Here is a 14,926-nt window from a genome sequence, read left to right as displayed (position 1 = left end):
CACAATTCTGTTACCACCATCATATATGTTCAGTATATTGCATTTCATAGTGAGAACATTGTTTTTTCTCAGATGTTATTTGAAATATATATATATATTTATATATATTATTATTGTATTAACATATTTCAGCTTAATGCTTAACACTCTATTGCTGCTTTTTTGTAACATGTAATGATTTGTTGTTTGAGATTATTAAAGTGTCACAGAGTACCAAACAATGGTAAATGGTCTGCCCAAGGATACTTCAACATGCAGACTTGAAGAGCCGGGGATTGAACCACTGACCTTCTGATAAGTGGATGACCGCTCTACCCTCTCAAACGCCCTTGATGATAATGGTTATATCGTACTTTTCTTAGGATGCCAAATCCACCGCACAACACACCTTGTGCTCATTTATACTGATATACGTCTAAGAGTATCACTAATCACATAATTAGGTAGGCAATTATTTATTAGCGCTGCATTAGCACAATGAAAAAGGCAGCTAGTTCTATTATTAGGAGAAACTACAGTATAAATTTAAAGTATATAGTACAGTTTTTTATGTACAGATCATAAATAATATTACATTTAAAGATTACATTTTTATTTTGAATTAAAAGTATGCACAAATATTCAAAAGTTTTAACAAAAATGTAAAATAAAAACCTCTGTGATTCCGGATGAGCTGAATGCTACTTTCAGAAGTTCATGTCACCAAAGTAGTGTACTTTGGTGACATGAAGACAAAAAAGAAAAACGCTCCTCATTAGAATACATTTTCCCCACAGCTCCTTTCTTGCCACATGTTAACACCTAAAGGGACATTTCTCAGAAAACCACACTCACACCTCCATTTAACACAATGCGGAGGAAACAACAAAACCCAGAGTTCACCTTACCAGAAATGAGCGCTGCAGCAGGATTTGACACAAAAAGCGAGCAATGCAAGACAGGATGACATGTAAGCTCGATGCGCAGCACGAGAACATTCGAATTCAGGAGCAGTGATTTTGCCAGGCAATGTGGTAAGCGCATTATTATTATTTCAAACTTTTAATTTTTAGCTGCTATTTACTAGACATACCTCATCTCTCTCACCTCCTACACCTATAAACACAGTGGGTAGCTGAGGAATAGGTGCGCACGTGTGTGTGTGTGTAAACTATGTCAGCCACAGGAAGTAAGGGTCTGCATGGGTGTCAAAGAGGTGGTTCTATATATCTTGATAGTGAGAAAAAAAAGGTTTGAGATGTGGTTTAAAAGAGATGACATAAATTTGATTATGGTCAGAATAGCAGGAAGTTGGCAATATTCATAGACTCATGATATATCTAAACTGGTGATGGTTGTTGAAAATTATGCTTGTACCTCTGACATTACAGTATATTCAAATGGAGAAATTTTTTAATAATTGCTGTGGATTTCATTCAGATTTGGAGAACTGCTTTTAGGTCTGAAATGGCATCTGTTGGACTCAAAGGATTTTATTCAGAAGGCTTTCAGACGTGACTCACTAAATGATGATTATATTTGAAAGGTTCAGCTTAAAGGGTGGGAAAGTCCAGTACTATCTCTGGATTTCCTCACATCTACATGTGAATGTTGATCATATTAGTGCTTTTTCTCTCAACAAAATGTCAATTGTGGAACACAGAGTTCACACATCATGATGGTGTGGAACATTGTGCCTATAATAATAAGGTGAAAAACTTAATCTTCTTGCTCTGTTTCTTGAAGGTGTGACTCGAGGCAAGTTTTTACACTTCAGAGCAAATGAAGGGAAGAGATTTTAGAAGAAAATAGAATCAGGAGTTAGAACATCTCATCGTTGAAAAGGTAAGTAGCAGAACATTCATTTTCTTATTTGAATAATTCAGCCAATCTGGCTTCACATTAAAGCCATTAAAGTCAATCTTATGTGAAAAATGTATAAAGATCAAGAATTGACTCACACCTGGGATTGTCAGACATTCATATTATTCTGCCAAACATGGTATACAAGGCCCTAAAGGATGTAAATAACAAAATTAACTTTCCAGCGAGTATAACATGGTATTATGGTAAATGGAGTTTAAGACTGCTTGATGATTCTATTGTTTTGTGTTGTTTTCACTATGTCATTTGTTGATGGATTGAAGGTGAGGGAAGAACACTTTAAGATAAATCACAGCTCTCCCTGAACAGCTCAGAGTTGTGGTAGGTTAAAACTGGAGAGAATGTTGCAGCAAGTCTAAGGGATTGGGTGATTATTTTAGTACAGAGCCGTACAACCACTGCTTATCGCCTTACATGAAGTTTACGTGTGCCTCAAATGTAATTTTTGTTTTCATTTTTGTTAGGTTAGTGGAACTCATGCCCCACATGGACAACAATGGTTTTTGACTTTATTGTGTCAGTCTAGATATTTTGTACTTTTTGTGGTTTTGTACAATGTCTGATTTAATGTCTCTCATCTTCTAATATCAACCAAATGTAATCCCTCCGTGTTCTGTTCTTTCTCTCGCAGCAGGATGAATACGTCAGAAGCCTACTCATACTACGGGGGTTATGACGATGAATATTATAACAGCTGCATTCAGGAACCCGGTCCAGATTTGTCCGATGGAGCCATGGTCCTGCCGGTTATATACTACGTGCTGTCTTGTCTAGGTCTGCTAGGTATGTTAAAAAAGGCCCACATCTTAAAGAGAAAAAGAAATATGTATCACTCTTCACAAAGAGTGAAATGACTAATAATTGGAATTGATTTCATAGGCAACACCACAGTTCTCTGGGTTCTCCTCCGGTACATAAAGCTGAAGACTATGACAGACATATGCCTCCTCAACCTGGCTGTGTCTGACCTCATACTGGCTGTGTCCCTGCCCCTCTGGGCCTACAATTCCCAGAACTTTGCATCATGCAAGCTTATTACAGGAGTCTATCAGGTGGGTCTTTATTTTTATTTTTATTATTTAGAACACAAAACAATGACAAATAACTCATTATTTCATATTTAAAACTCATACATAAGTATTATTTAGAAAGCAGAATTAATTGTTGCAAATTACTAATAAGCTATTAAAAGAGACGTCCTCCACCATTTACACGATTACTTTTACTTTAAGGTGTGAAAAGCCATGATTGGGCTACTGCATTCACACCCTAAAAATACAATGCTTCTAAAAATGTCAAATGTATGAGTAGTTCTCTTTCTTTTCTTTAGCAGTATGTATTTCTTGCAAAGTGCAAAATCACATATTCACATAGTTCTCTATTTAAATACAAGTTCTGTGTAGTTTTTTTTCATAAGGGGGAAGATATTCTGCCAGTAACAAAGGTGAGATCTGGTGCTGTCAGCTGATGTGTGAAACTGCTGCTGTGTAATGTCGGCTGTGTGAAGAACCTCACTGAGGCCTGTAAAGCCTGACAAACGTCACCTAATGTCACATCCTGTTCTGACTTTGCTTCCCTATCTGCTCCTCTGAACAGCTAGGTTTCTACAGCGGGACTTTGTTTGTGACCCTAATGAGTGTGGACCGCTACCTGGCCATCGTTCACGCTGTTGCAGCCATGAGAGCGCGGACACTTCGCTATGGAATCACAGCCGGCATCACTACCTGGGTTGCATCTGTCATCATGGCAATCCCTCAGGTGATATTTGCCTCCTTGGAGATAAATGCAGATGACAACAGATACCAGTGCCAGCCACTGTACCCAGAGGAAAGGCAACAGTTTTGGAAGATGCTGCGAAACTTCAGTGAGAACACAGTGGGCCTTTTTGTGTGCCTCCCAATCATGTTTTTCTGCTATGTGAAAATCCTTGTTGTGCTGTCCAAGTCCAGGAACTCCAAGAAGGACAGAGCTGTAAAGCTGATATTCACCATAGTGTGTGTGTTTGTGGTGTGCTGGGTCCCCTACAATGTCATCGTTTTCCTCCAGACCCTGCAGCTGTTTGGATTCCTGGACACCTGTGAAGCTTCAGCAACCATCAGTTCTGCCATGGACTTTGCTGAGATCATCGCACTGTCTCACTGCTGTGTAAATCCTGTCATTTATGCATTTATAGGGGAGAAGTTTAGGAAGTCACTGGGCAATTTGCTGACTAGATATTTCTGCTGGTGTCCCCAGAACAGTCGGACGTCATTCAGCCTCACCATAGATAAAGAGACTTCCAACACTCCTGTACGATCAGATTATTAAAAAATGACAAACACACATGGCTTCTCTGGTAGTAGTTGGGCGCATGTGTGACGCAATGATGCTTTTTTTTATTCAGAGACTGTCAAAGTGTGTGGTGTGTGTGGTGTTGTGTGTGTGGTTGGTGCTTCTAAGATCTGTAAAATGTAAGGCAATGCTTTATTTTAAAAATGTATAGAATTTTATTAAGCATTTATTCAAAACATGTAAAAAGTATATTAGTAACTATATTGTTTTAAAGGAAAATAAAGAAAATAAAACTTGATTGTTCATTCTTCCTTCTTTTTATAATTGAAATTGTTTTTTTTTTTTAAATCTTTGAACTGTGAATTTTAAACCATTGGTCTGGCCTGTATGTGTTATGTGTGTGAAATGTTACAAGCCTACAGTAGTGCATCACCATGCATGCACTGGAGGTAATGAAACCATTTCAGGCAGCCATTCTTGGCAGCTTATAATTATTTAACAAGAAGTGCGCAGAGCAGAATCCCCATGTCATATAACAACAACCTACTTGACAAACAAGCCAGTGTTTGGTCAGCCACAATTCAGCTACTGACCGAATTTATATGATGCATTAAAATATTATGACATGTAATGTATATATAAGTCCAATAGTAACATCTCAGTTTGGGCCCATGATATTAGTCAGAACTTTTCCCTACACAGAGAAAGTAATTTGCTTCCTTTACACTGTGCTGCTTTGAAACCACTGTGAGTCTCGGATGCACTGGTGGCTGCGTCAGTCACTTCCTCCCAAATTTTAATGACATTGGTAAGAGGAGGAAGCAGATTTACACTCACTTCTGGCTATCAGAAGAAATCAGTGTATTCAGTATCAGTATTTAATCGTGTTAAATAACATAATTTAACTTCCTCATTTACACATTTAGACAAAACTAAAGACATTGGAGGCTCTCTTTCCCCTGGAGAAGTCTGTGTACTGCTAGCTGTGAACAAGTACAGGCTGAGGAAGGTATATGCCAACTCAGCCATTTTCTTATCCCTGACCTTTGTTTATTGTAACTGAGAACACCAGGACACAAGGAATTTTCACCTGACAAAAGTGAAGGCAAGCTCAACATTTCAGTCATGGTGAGGAATCCTTGGTAGGAAGTTTTTTTTATGTATGTCCCTACAGAAATCTTGTACTCCACCACAATGTCCATCATCACCACCATCCTGGTGCCATTTTTGTGATTCCAGTCAGGACCTGCTTGCAGGTTCCTAAGCAGCATGATTGGAGCTTGACAGGCAGTGTATCCTTGTGATTGTTCTCCAGAACAGAGTCTGCTAAAAGGTTTACTTTCTCTTCTCCAGGGAACATAGACAAACACATGTCATTGATGGCTCTGATATACTTGTTTAGAGGAGTGTACACAGTGCCTTTGAGAAGGTTGTTTTTGTCACCACATTCATTCTGGTCAGGGAAGGTCTCATCAAGATAGTTCACCGAGTACCCTGGACCCATATTAAGGAGAAAGTTGAAGAACTCCTTTTCAGTCTTGTCAATAGTCATGTTCACTGTCAGCTTATGTTTGTGCAAGAGAGGATGGAAGGGTGACATTTGGATGCAAGTTTTTACTATGTGAGTCCTGTCTGCTCTTTTGACAACTGGGAGTGTCTGCCTATGGACTCCACCAAGCAGGAGAGTTTTGCCGCCCCATGGGTGCTCTGAATTCATCAGGTTCAATCAGATCCTTGGGTTCTGAGGGCTGGACCTAGTATTCCATTGTTCTCCATTGAGCATCATGGGCATCAATCATCCTGACATTGATGAACCTGGATATCTAATCCCTGTTTTCAATGGTAACAGTGCTGACTTCAACTCCCTTGTGGACATATTTGTAGAGGTACTTGATGGTATGGAAGGAGCCAACAACATTTATGTTGGTTCTGTACTTGAGGAATAAAAAACATGAAAACATGACCCCCTTACTGTCAAACACAAAGCTGTTCTTCTTAATGGTGTGACCACTGTTTGACCTTCTGTAATCAGGGTAGCCATTGTAAAGCAGGTGAGTCTCCTGACAGAAGGTTTTAGGGAAGTTCTTGGAACAGATGCCATTGACCATACAGGGACAGTCTGGGTTGGCTGTCCCACAAGGTCTGTGCAGAATGAACATGGAGACCAGTTTATACAGCTTCACTTCCTTCGCTGGGTCAGGTATGTCTGCCCTAATTAATAATTCGATCAATGTCATCATCAGTAAAAGTCTCATACAGGAGCAGCAGGATTAGGGCATGCCTCAATCCTGTCATCTGTCTCACACTAGTGCATACTCTAGCCTTCATCTTCCCAAAGACACCTTGCTTTATGTCATTGAGGAGGTCATGCAGACTACTTTTGAAGACTTTATTGACAATGTCTGGCCTTTCACTGGGCTGCTGTCCTGGGAATAGTTTCTGTAGCACACCCTCACTCTTTGGTTTTGCAGTTACAGTGATGAAGAGATCAAACTTCCCGTATCTGGTTCCTAATGCAAAGGCATGTGGATAGTGCTTATAGAGGTTTCTGGGACTGCCAGTATGCAAAGCTGGAAGAATGATCTGTTGACCAATCCTGCTCTCCTCAGTCTCTCCAAGCTGGCTTTGCAAAGCAGCCAGACCTGAATACTGATATACTGTATTTGTTTTGCAGTTCTTTACTCTTGTAGTACCTCATTCTTGCTGCTTCTATTATCCTGTACTGATCACAGAAGAACTCGCTAGTAAGTCTCCCTGCCTTCAGTAGAGTGTTTACAGGAGTTACTGGCTTGGTTTCCATAAACCTTTATGATGGGATTGTCAATGCCGCAGCATCCACATGTGGCAAGATCAAGGGATAGACAGCTGGGGCATACATAGGATGGAGCTCATGGATTCTCATAGACTCTCTCTTATTAAACTCAACAGCAGTAGTCCTGTACAGCACAATGTTCATTGGCTCTGGCTGTTCACCTGGCACCACAAAAACAACTTCAGTGACTTCAGGGTTAAGATGAGGGTTTTTTCTTTGCCTTCAATGCAATCCAGAGGTCCTTACTGGGGTTCGCTGTGAAGATGTCTGCTCGCTCTTAAAGTACCTGACCAAAGGATTGTCAATGTGCTTACATTAACAACTAAATTACCCTTTGCCTGATGACCATGACAACATTGCAGGAAATGCAGACTAAATCCATTTTTGGTATGTGAAATTGGACTACATTCTTGTGGGGCTGGGGATCACCAGGGGCCACATGTTGGTTGCGGGACGTTAGTGTTATTTGGTATTGCTAATGTTGAACTTAGATATTTGATAATTATTAAGAACTTCATGTTTTTTTAATTTGATGTGGTATGTGGAAATCTTTTGTGTATGAATTCTGAAAGGTAGCCACTGCTCAACAAACATTAATGAAAGAAATGATTGTGGGATATAGTAATTGACCCTTCTCTAAGCCACGCCCCGAATACGCAGCTGGCCAATCACAGCGCAGTATAGGACTCGCTCTAACTGTGTAACGTGTTGTAACGTTGTGACGTGTAACCAATCAGATTGTGCTGTGCGCGGGACATTGAGCAAATAAATGAGTAAATAAATAAATAACTTACATATATATAAAAAAAAAAAAATATATATATATATATATATATATATATATATATATATATATATATATATAAAAATAATATACATATATACCAAACCTAGAGAAAGAGGGTTTGGGGGTGCAATCCGATCAAAATGTAGAAGGGGGTGCATTGCCTAAAAAGTTGGGGTACCGCTGTTATATGTAAAAAAACACAACACCATTGTTTTAATAACACTATAACCATTTCACTGGTTTCAACAAAAGAACTGTTTGATGAGTAATTAAGTAAAAAGGACCAATTATAAGTGGAAATACGGATACAATGTCCAAGAAAGAATGGGATAAAGAAAGACAGTTCAGAGACATTCAAGACATCATATTCATTATGATAAAATAAAACATACATTGGAAGCTTTAAGTCAGTGCAGATGACTCTGATGCCCCCTTCTCTCTTTTCTTTAATTATTCTCCACACTGTTTCCACTGCCAGGAACAGGGAGTTCCACCTGGTAGCATTTGGGCGCAGCAGCTGGCTTTAATCTTGAGAAGCTGCAGAGCTGCAGTACCTGTTCATAGGTCACTGCAACTTACACTGTGCATTTACAGCTAAAGAGAGGCTTTTTGTTCATGCTAAGCCCACACATACACGCTGACCCACCATCCTTAAGGGTTAGGGTTACAATTTTGGATTTGTCCACGCACTTTAAAATAATTTATTAAAAGCTTCTTTCTTTTCACATTTTTGTCACAGCATGATATGTCTATTTTAATATCAAAGTAGGGAGAAAACCGGTAGTTCTATGTAAAGTCTGATATTGAGCACCCCCATGCAGCAAAAAAGGCATGATGCTTGTGTCAGAATGCCTCTGCGAAAAATTAGACAAAAATGAGACTGGTAGTCGAATAAGGCTCCATCTATTGAGGCATCAAATCTTCGACTATTCGGGGTCACCGCTATGTTGACCAGTTCTTGTCGCATTAGATGTTGCTTTCATGGAATCAGCCATAGCTACTAGGTTGAGTAGGTGAAAAGCACAGCATTGGTGCTTTGGGAGCTGGAACTCTAAACCATCATCTTCACCCAGAAGTGCTGACACATCAACACACCACTTCTTCTTCCTCTTCTTGATTTTCTTCTTCCTTTTCTGGTTGACATACATTGCCATACTCACCATCACTTCTGACTGCATTGTGTGTTTCCATCTTCACCAAAAACTTTTATGAAGTTAGAGTCATTGTCTGTTGTTGTTTGAACAATCTTCCCCCGAATTTCAAAATCAGAGTTGATATCATTAAGGGCACTTGCCAACTCATGAATAATGAAGTACAGATAGGTGAAAATTGTACTTACATACAGTAACAAGTATTGTACTTTGTTACAGCGCAACACAGGTCAGTGGTATTATTTCCTCCAAGCACAAAAGCACATAGAGCTCTGCAAACCTCTAGCTGTGTGTGGCTTGCTGGTCTGGTCAGAGACACCATGCATCTTTTTAAGCTTGCATATGTGGACTTGTGGTTCTGTGTATCCGCACCGTGACACTGTGAGCTAACATGAACGTTTCCAAAGCATTTTCAGAAAGCAACACGTCATACAGGTCTCATATGCAAACCCACAAGCCCAACTAAGTTTGGTCAGGGAAGCACACTTCTCACACTCACAGCTTGTCTTTCCTGATGTGTAAACATATTTCTCGTCTGCAGTGCCTAATCATTTGATTTAATCTTCCACCTCTGCATCTCATGATCCAGATTGAACACCACTGTCAGATATCTTGATAACAGCACTGGCAGGTAAAGTTTTTCCAATAGGTCTATTTCTGATTAATCATCAGGATGTAATGCAAACACACTAACATTGTTATACTGCTGTATCTTTATCAAAGTCAAAATTAACAAAAGCTTAATGCATACAGATACACAGTATAGTCACCCTGATTAGGTGTACAACTGTTTGAATAAATAGTTACTGAAGAATCAACAGGTTTTAAAATGCATAGATTAACTCTTATCATAACTGAGTCAGTCTAGAGAATAGGTCATTATTACAAGAGATTCAGTTGTGGTCTTGAGGTATCATCTATAAGAAGTGCTATACAATTTATCCTGCTGATAACTTTTAAAGACACAGCAAGGACTACATTGATGCTGGCTTTTTAAAGGAACACAATAATTGGGCCATCTTATGCTTGTCTTGCATTGGGTCCGTCAACCATCTATCTTATTCACACAAAATAGCTCATTCACAAAAATCAAATTGCCCTATTTTTGAATACTTGAAATTGTGCAGAAACAACAATAGTATCATGAAGTTGTAGACTAAAGCAAAAAGAAAATATTAAAAAGCACTTAAAGCCCTGGGATTACTCTATTCTATATCATACATTTCCATAGCTGTCAGAGAGCCCTTTATCCAGAATCATCTTCTTTACTTATATAGTTATAGTTAAAGTCACGCTGGCTGCATGCAGGGTGTCTTGTTGTTAAAACTAAGGTAAAGGATTCTGCCGGGGAACAGGCTGCACCAAAACAACATGCGAGGCTCAGACTAGACGATAACAGTGAACTACAAAAATGATAAACTAAGCATGCAAAAATAAAAGAAAATCAAAGTCACACAGGACAAGCAAATACATAGCCAAGTAAACTATAGAGGCTTTAACAGTAGCGTGGCCAGTGATCCACGCCGACGTCCTACTCCTGCCTTTTCTCCAGCTCTCAGGCCTGTTGCCATCTGCAGGTGCTCCTCTGTCTCTCTGGTGTCTCACTCGTCTATGGTCCTTGCTCTCCTTCCCGTTCCTCTTCCCCCTCCTTTGTCTGCCGTTGCCTAAGGAGCACCTGGCGGATGAACCCCAAATCTGTGGCTCATTCACCCTAGTGGCGGTCTATGGACACTCATACACAGTGTTGGGCAAGTTACTCAGAAATTGTATTATGTTGCTAGTAATATAATTACTTTACTTATTACCGGGTGATAAAAGTAAATTGTTACATTACTCGTTACTATATTACTTTCACCACCACCCAAACAAAGCAGTCTTTCCTGACTTTAACTAATAGCCGATCATATTCAACAGCAGCAAAGAGTATAGTTTTACAAAAGATATAATGTTTTTTAATGCCACTGGCTGAGATAAAAAAAAAAAGTAAAGCAAGAAAATCCCAACTTTTGAACTACTGTTTTTCTGCACATGCATTTATTATAGCAGTATTCAGTGCTTTTACAAAACATAACGATGCTTTCCCGACAAGCTGATGCATCACTGGCAGTAGTGGAGTTTCTTTCGATAAGTATCACACTTCTTTAGCAGATGCTTCAGTAAATTAGATGTAGCTTGTTGCTGGTCATTTCTGAATCTTAGACTGTGACACAATGACGGTGATACTTACAGCTGTTGAAACGCCTATCTCCCTCGTTCTCCATTCTTTCTTTAGCTTTTCAGCTAACAGCTGACTTAAACAACAAAAGGTCCGGTGCCCTGCACACTCTAGGGCTGTTAATTAAAGCTGTCACAATTAATTCAACATTTCACCTCGATTACAATTAATGACGATTATTATTGACGATTATTTTTGTATTTTGGTTCTTTTTTGTTAGTTTTTTTGCCCTCTTCACTGACAAGGTTTGTACTGTAAATATGCTCAACTATTAAAGGTGGGTATTTTTTTCGAATACCAGACGTCAAACATTGATAATCTAAATGTTGATTAATAACATAATGTTGACAGAAAGTAAGAAGCAGAACTTGGAAGTGCAGTGCCGGACAGGCTATTGCATGCACATAACAAACACATTCCTCTATATTCGGTGCATCACCGCTGCTGAATGAATAAGCACCACTACTAACATTTCTCATAAATGTGCAACTAATGATTTTCTCTTGCACACTGTGGTAACACGGTAAAACTCAACGCTTGGCTAGCTTCCTCTCGTCATTCTTCAGAGGATCTACGTGACAGGTTGGCCTACTGCCTTTCAAGGGCATATTATTTAGAAAGCAGAGAGGTGCAGATAACTAATTAGCTAGGGAAAGACACTACATCACACAATAACCTTTTTTCTGTGGTATTTCTGTTAAGTCATGATTAGGCTTGTGCATTTACACCCTAACAAAACACTGCATCTGAAATGTCAAATGTGTAAGTATATCTCTCTTTTTTAAGCAGTCTGTTTACCTTGCAAAGTGCAAAATTAAATAAATGTTACTGTAAATACAATGCAACTATGTTGCACCTATTTCTATGCTCCACTGTAAACACAAGTAATGTGTAGTTTTTTATAATGGGGTTGATATTCTGCCAATAACCAAGGTCTGCTGTTCTCAGGTGATGTGTGAAACTGCTGCTGTGTAATGTCGGCTGTGTGAAGAACCTCACTGAGGCCTGTAAAGCCTGACAAATGTCACCTAATTTCACATCCTGTTCTGACTTTGCTTCCCCATCTGCTCCTCTGAACAGCTGGGTTTCTATAGCGGGACTTTGTTTGTGACCCTAATGAGTGTGGACCGCTACCTGGCAAACGTTCACGCTGTTGCAGCCATGCAAGCGTGGACATTTCGCTATGGAATCACAGCCAGCATCACTTGCATCTGGCATCATGGTAATCCCTCAGGTGATATTTGCCTCCTTGGAGATAAATGCAGATGACAACAGATACCAGTGCCAGCCACTGTACCCAGAGGAAAGGCAACAGTTTTGGAAGATGCTGCGAAACTTCAGTGAGAACACAGTGGGCCTTTTTGTGTGCCTCCCAATCATGATTTCTGCTATGTGAAAATCCTTGTTGTGCTGTCCAAGTCCAGGAACTCCAAGAAGGACAGAGCTGTAAAGCTGATATTCACCATAGTGTGTGTGTTTGTGGTGTGCTGGGTCCCCTACAATGTCATCGTTTTCCTCCAGACCCTGCAGCTGTTTGGATTCCTGGACACCTGTGAAGCTTCAGCAACCATCAGTTCTGCCATGGGCTCTGCTGAGATCATTGCACTGTCTCACTGCTGTGTAAATCCTGTCATCTATGCAATGTGCTGACTCCAGAACAGCAGAATTTTTCCAACTTCCAACTCACCTGTATGATCAGATTATTAAAAATGACAAACACACCTTGCTTCTCTGGTAGTGAGCGGCGCATGTGTGATGAGCCTGTCCTCCAGACACATGAGAAAGACAGTTACGTATTATGAATAGCCATAAAGTTTTACTCTGGTGGTGGTGGGTTGGGAGAAAGGATAGTAAGTTGGGTGGGAGGATAGTAAGTTAGCTGCTTTTCACCCAGGATGCCGGCATTTGGTTCCGGTGAGAAACAAGATTGATTTTTTTTAATAAAGTTAAGTAGCGTTAGCTATGCTAGCTTCATAGCGTTAGCTAGCTAAATGACTATGTTAGTTTGAAAGGCGTTGACAGCACCCCCGTAGCCCCGTACCATAACCTTCACAAGGGTGTGTGCCTAAAACTAAGTCAGTGGTTGTATGCATGTTGACCGGTGAACCCAACAGCTCAGCCTCATCGGCGATCTGCTGGCAGCTGGGGTTCAGCTTCTTTATATCGCTGCTGTCTCCACGTCATGTCATATGGCGTAGGTCAGGAAATTTCCAAAACGTATGTCAGGTCAGGAAACGGAATTTGAAATTGCCGTTTGGGAGGCATGGACAAACGCCACTTTTGGGGGGCAATTGTAGGATACGCTCATATGAGTTTTATTTGGAGGTTGGTTAAAACGACCTATGTTGTTGTTTGGGTTGGAGGACTTGTGTGTGACGTAGTGATGCTTTTTTAATACAAAGGTGTCAATGTGTGTGGTGTGTGTGGTGTTGCACATGTGGTTGGTGCTTCTAAGTGCTGTAAAATGTTAGGGAATGCTTTATTTTGAAAATGTAAAGATTTTATTAAGCATTTATTCAATGTGTTTATATGTAACTATATGTTTTTTTTTTTGTAAAATAAAGAAAATAAAACTTGTTTGCTCTTTCCTTCCTCTTTTTATAATAAATGAAAAAATGTTTACACCTTTAAACCGAATTTTAACTATTGATCTGCCGTTTATGCGTGTTGTGTGTTAAATGTCACAAACCTACTGAATCCCCATGCATGAGATGGAGGTAATGAAACCATTTCAGGCAGCCATTCTTGGCAGCTTATAATTATTTGACAAGAAGTTCGCAGAGCAGAATCCCCATGTCATATAACAACAACCTACTTGACTAATGAGCCAGTGTTTGGTCATCCACACCTACAATTCAGCTACTGACTGAATCAAAATGATGCATAAAAACGTAAAGGTCTGTGAAATGCAATAGTCACGTCTCAATTTGAGCCTTAGATATTAGTCAGAACTTTTCCCTACACAGAGAAAGTAATTTGCTTCCTTTACACTGTGCTGCTTTGAAACCACTGTGAGTCTTGGCAGCACTGGTGGCAGTGGCAGTCACTTCCTCCAAGCATGAAAGCACAAACATGCACAGAGAGATGAAGCAATGTAATGCTTAGAGGTAATTAAAATGGTTATAGCCAATGATCCTTAGTAAGAGGAGGGAACAGATTTACACTCACTTCTGGCTATAAGAAGAAATCAGTGTTCACAAAAAGGGAACATTGATAGCCAATTCATTAATTGTAATTGTTGAGCTACCATAATTCAGTCAGCAAAATCACTTAATAAATGAATCATTCAGCACAGTCTGTAAACAATACCATGGCTTTTGGAGGAGCTAGTGACTGTCACAAACATTTTTTTTTTAAACTTCAAGTACCGCCTTTTTCACCTACGTAATATTGCAAAACTCAGGAACATCCTGTCTCAAAATGATTCTGAATGAAAGGTCGCTGTGGTAACGACTTGTCAGTCACAAGGTAGCCACGCCCTAAAGCATACCCTGCTTTATCTCTAAATAGGACCATTATTTTAAAATAAGCATCATGTTGTTCTGAAGAAGACTTGAAACTAGCTATTGACAGCATAAACTCTTTAGGAAAGCATTTACTGAGGTAATAAATCGAGTAAGAAGTAGGTTATTTTGTCATTGACTCCAAAACAATTGGACTTCTTTTTGCAACCAGTGGCGTCATCCCTTTCTGGCCATCAGAAAGAATGCAGGTTTAAGACACTTATTGGCTTGAAGTTTGATACCAGGAGGTCCCCCCTTGGTACTGCCATAATAACAGATGTTACATGATTGCCATCTTTGAGCCTGTGTAATATGTGAATGTTT

General features: G+C 39.7%; 1 protein-coding gene across 1 annotated transcript; it reads left to right on the top strand.

Moving 5' to 3' along the window:
* Nucleotides 1-1,724: 1,724 nt before the first annotated feature.
* si:cabz01093077.1 (C-C chemokine receptor type 2) lies at nucleotides 1,725-4,376 on the top strand. The gene is made up of 4 exons (XM_046045525.1): nucleotides 1,725-1,824; nucleotides 2,495-2,646; nucleotides 2,743-2,915; nucleotides 3,460-4,376. The coding sequence occupies exons 2-4, from the start codon at nucleotides 2,499-2,501 to the stop codon at nucleotides 4,168-4,170; spliced, it is 1,032 nt and encodes a 343-aa protein (XP_045901481.1). The 5' UTR covers nucleotides 1,725-1,824; nucleotides 2,495-2,498; the 3' UTR covers nucleotides 4,171-4,376.
* The last annotated feature ends 10,550 nt before the right edge of the window (nucleotides 4,377-14,926 follow it).

The sequence above is a fragment of the Micropterus dolomieu genome, linkage group LG03 (genome assembly GCF_021292245.1).
Source record: "Micropterus dolomieu isolate WLL.071019.BEF.003 ecotype Adirondacks linkage group LG03, ASM2129224v1, whole genome shotgun sequence".
NCBI lineage: Eukaryota > Metazoa > Chordata > Actinopteri > Centrarchiformes > Centrarchidae > Micropterus > Micropterus dolomieu.
Note: the sequence above shows the minus strand (reverse complement) of the source record. Positions and strands in the feature narration are given on the sequence as shown.